At 42.3% G+C, this 3,878-nt stretch overlaps 1 protein-coding gene across 1 annotated transcript in view; it reads left to right on the top strand.

Moving 5' to 3' along the window:
• Window positions 1-2,778, top strand: part of RXFP2 (relaxin family peptide receptor 2) — a gene marked incomplete at its 5' end in the record, with an annotated part of 64,089 nt that extends 61,311 nt beyond the window's left edge. Inside the window, one exon of the mRNA XM_025874801.2 lies at window positions 2,519-2,778. Coding sequence (XP_025730586.2) covers window positions 2,519-2,778 — 260 coding nt within the window. The remainder of the gene's footprint in view (window positions 1-2,518) is intronic.
• Between the last annotated feature and the right edge of the window lie 1,100 nt (window positions 2,779-3,878).

Below are 3,878 nucleotides of genomic sequence, written 5' to 3'. Positions count from 1 at the left end.
TTTTTTAAGATTTTATTTATTTATTTGACAGAGAGGGAACACAAGCAAGGGGAGTGGGAGAGGGAGAAGCAGGCTTCCCGCCGAGCAGAGAGCCCGATGCGGGGCTCGATCCCAGGACCCTGGGATCATGACCTGAGCCAAAGGCAGACACTTAACGACTAAGCCACCCAGGGCCTGTGAGGCAGGAGTCTTGGGTTTCTGTCATGACCACACCACTGAGCAGTTGAGGAAATGTAGGGACGTCACCTCACCTCATGGAGATGATTTTCATACGGCCTCTCAAATTCCTTCCAGTTTTCATATTCTGTGAGTCTGTCAAATCTGTGAGGCTTTTCCTCTTTGTATTACTCTGCTTGGGCTGCCATAACAGAGTAACACAAACTGGGTGGCTTAAGCAACACAAATTTATTTTTCACAGTTCTGGAGGGCTGGAAGTCCAGAATAAACTGTCAGCAGATTTCTGTCGTGGCCTCTCTCCTTGGCTTGCGGATGGCCACATTTTCACTGTGTTCCCGCATGGCCTTTCCTCTGTGTGTGTTCCCACAGTATCTCTCATATAGGAAAGTTTCCCTCTTCTTATAAACACACCCGTTAAATTGGACTAAGGCCAACCCTAATGGCCTTATTTTAACTTAATGATATCTTTAAAGGTCTGTCTCCAAACAGTCACATTCTGAGGTCCTGGGTGTTAGGACTTCAGTGTATGAATTTGGGAGGTCACAATTCAGCCCATCACACTGTCTGATTTAGAATCAAGAGATGTCTGGTGATCCATGGTATCTGAGAGCCACAGGAGTAATCATCATCCCTGGAAAGCCTACGACGGGCCTAAGAGAGTAGCCCTGATCATTTTTGACTAAGCCCCTTCTTGTCTGCCTAACTTCCCATGTGTTGTAGGAAATGCTGCACTCACTGACCTAAACCCATCTTGTGCTCACCCCCAAGAACTCTGGAGTGTGCTCCACCATGGCATGTCACTGACAGTATGTGTGGTCAGCCTGGAAAAATAAGCCAGCACTAGCCTTCCTTTCTCAGAACTCACCTGCTGACTTTACATTAGTGAGTCACCTTGAGGCTGAATAGGAAGTCTCATTCCTGGTCACAATTTCCTTTGGGGACATCACAGACAAAAGCAACTTACTTTGTTCTGTTTTGCTTTGTTTTTGTTTTTTTTTCAATCATGCACTGTCCATATTGTCTAATTTTTAAAAATTAAATACAAGTCATATAGTAATATGAAACTTTAATAAATCTAAGATATGCTAAATATAGATATTTTTCTTCCGTATTCTTTCCAGTTCAAAAAAATAAATAAGGACCAGAAAGAGAAGATGGGATAGGAAAAAGAGGAAGGCAAACATAGAAAAAAGGAGAAGGGAGAGATAACAAGAGAGGAGGAAAGAGAGGAAGAAAGGTCAGATAAACAGTCAAGAAAAATAGAAAAGAAAGAGAAGAACAGAAAGGGTGGAAGGAAAAAGCAGGGCAAAGAAGAACAAGTAACGGTATCTAAAGGCTAAGAAAATTGTGAGGGTGGGGAGGAAAGAGAAGGTGACAAAGGAGAGTGACAGGGAAGGTATCCCTGGCCTTACGATCCAGCTCTTCACCTGAGCTGGGAGTTGTTTGCCTTTTTGGAGATGTGGGAAGAGGCAGCATAGTGTGGTGGGGTCAGAGAACCACAGGTATTAGTGCTGAAGAGGGACGTCAGCAGAGCCGCCGACTCTGACCCAGCCCCCTGACTTCGATCAAGTAAGTCATCATCAGCCCCTTTCGCAGACAGGGTAGTTAAGGCCCAGGGAGCTTAGGTGATTTGCCCACGGTCACGTAGCTAAGTGTCTGACCCTAAGAGCGGGCTGCGCATAAAGGGGAAAACACACTTCATCTTAACCAAGTGCATGATGTATTTGGAAAGGACACTACCATCACAAATTTCTCCTCACAAAGGACTTTTTGTGGCATCTTTCCCTTAATATTCTAAATGTATCTGTAAGCCTTCACACAAAAGGACTGATTAAGTTGGAAGATGTATTCTCATTTGCCCTTCACATTTTCAGCCTCCACTCTGGATAGGATGGTTGGAATACAGGCGCGGGGCAATAAGGCCTTCAGGAGTGGAGTTAAGACCAAGGTCAGATCTGACCCTGCACCAGACATTTCCTGAACACTGATCTACTGATTAAGAAGTATTGCCTCATTTTCTTACTTTTCTATTAAGAAAAGCAATAAAAACAAGAAAAATACATTACATATCAACTTACACCTATGAAGTGTTTTTTACATATTTCCTCTCATTTGACCTTACAACAAACTACCCAGTACTTCCTGAAATTCAGAATGGTAGGACCTTGGATTCATAGCTCCTATGCTCCTCCCACAGAGAGATTTTCAATAAGGTGAAAGAAAACTTAAGTGAACTAGGTAGCCCTCCCCAAATAACATCGACTACAAAATGTTACGTGTTATTTGTGTTGTTTAAAATTTCCACTTCATGAAATTTTCCACACTTCATTTCCCTCTCCAGGCACAATCACCTCCTGGATAGTCATTTTTTTCCTTCCAGTAAACAGTGCCTTGAACCCAATCCTCTACACTCTCACAACCAGCTTTTTCAAGGACAAGTTGAAACAGCTGCTGCACAAACATCGGAGGAAATCGATTTTCAAAATTAAAAAAAAGAGTCTCTCTGCATCCATTGTGTGGACAGATGACTCCTCTTCACTTAAACTTGGGGTTTTGAACAAAATAACCCTTGGGGATGGTACAGTGAAACCAATTTCCTAGTAATCGTTTTAGATCCCTGGACTTGTTCAGTGGACTACTTATAAGAAAAGTACAGCGTTTGGAAGATGACATCTGCAATGCTTTTCATCTCCACCAACAGCAAACATTTCTGCACAGAGAGCACAGCAGAATGACTTCTGGCATGCACCACAACCCAATGGCAGCTGTACTATTTATCAACCGTGCCAAGAACTGTACCTATGGGTTCTTCTCACCCTTACGTTCCTGAAATGCACTAGTGGATCCATATATAGTAGGCTGATGTGCAGTTGGTCTGTAGCTAGTCAAAACTACCAACCTACTGGTGAACCCCCACATGTTGGCACTTCATGGTCTGCTTTTAAGTTGAGTTGCACTGTCCACAAAATAAAAACATTCATGACATCTAATGCCAGTGTGACCATAATAGCATAAGCCTGGCATCTCTTCCCTTGCTTTTTCAATGTCAGATGAAATCATCAGCATCCTGCTGTACTGATGGAAAAGGATTTCTGAGATGTTCACCTTCCTCAAGCCCAGCCCTCCAGAGGCCAGGAGGAGTGGAAACTTTGAAAGCAGCTCTTTACACAAGGCTATCACATCCAACATAGAAGCAGAGAGATACACTGACTAAGCCTAGTACCATTTGCCTTCTTGGCTATTATTTAATGTCAGTAGAGCTGGGATCTCAAACAAGATATTTTTCTTCAGATTGCCCAGGACACAAAAAATTGGGCACCCCACCTGCCAAAGCTATATTTTAATATCTTTCAGGTATAATTTCTTTAGAGCTGTATTCGTATTGCTAGAAAGTTCTGCCTTCACAGAACACACGGATGAGAGGTATTAAAGGGGATTTAAGAATAGTGGTTTGATTGGGACCATTTGCATACTCAGAGAGATTCCCACTGTTTTTAGCAAAAAGGCCAGTAAGTTTGGATTTGATTTTTGAAAATGAAAAGTACTTGTGATGGTCTGGACATGTTGTTATCATGTAAGTTTATATGTGACAAAAAAAAAATCAGGTAAATAAAGTTATATTTTGCATTTGTCCATATATTGCTTTATGTTTGACAAAGACTACAGAGAGTGCTTATTGGCTGTTACCATGTTTCTCCTGA

Source organism: Callorhinus ursinus, unplaced genomic scaffold (genome assembly GCF_003265705.2).
Source record: "Callorhinus ursinus isolate GAN/ISIS: 27379988/994484 unplaced genomic scaffold, GSC_fseal_2.0 scaffold7, whole genome shotgun sequence".
Classification (NCBI taxonomy): Eukaryota; Metazoa; Chordata; class Mammalia; order Carnivora; family Otariidae; genus Callorhinus; species Callorhinus ursinus.
The sequence above is the reverse complement of the archived record's forward strand: the minus strand, read 5'-3'. Positions and strand labels throughout refer to the sequence as shown.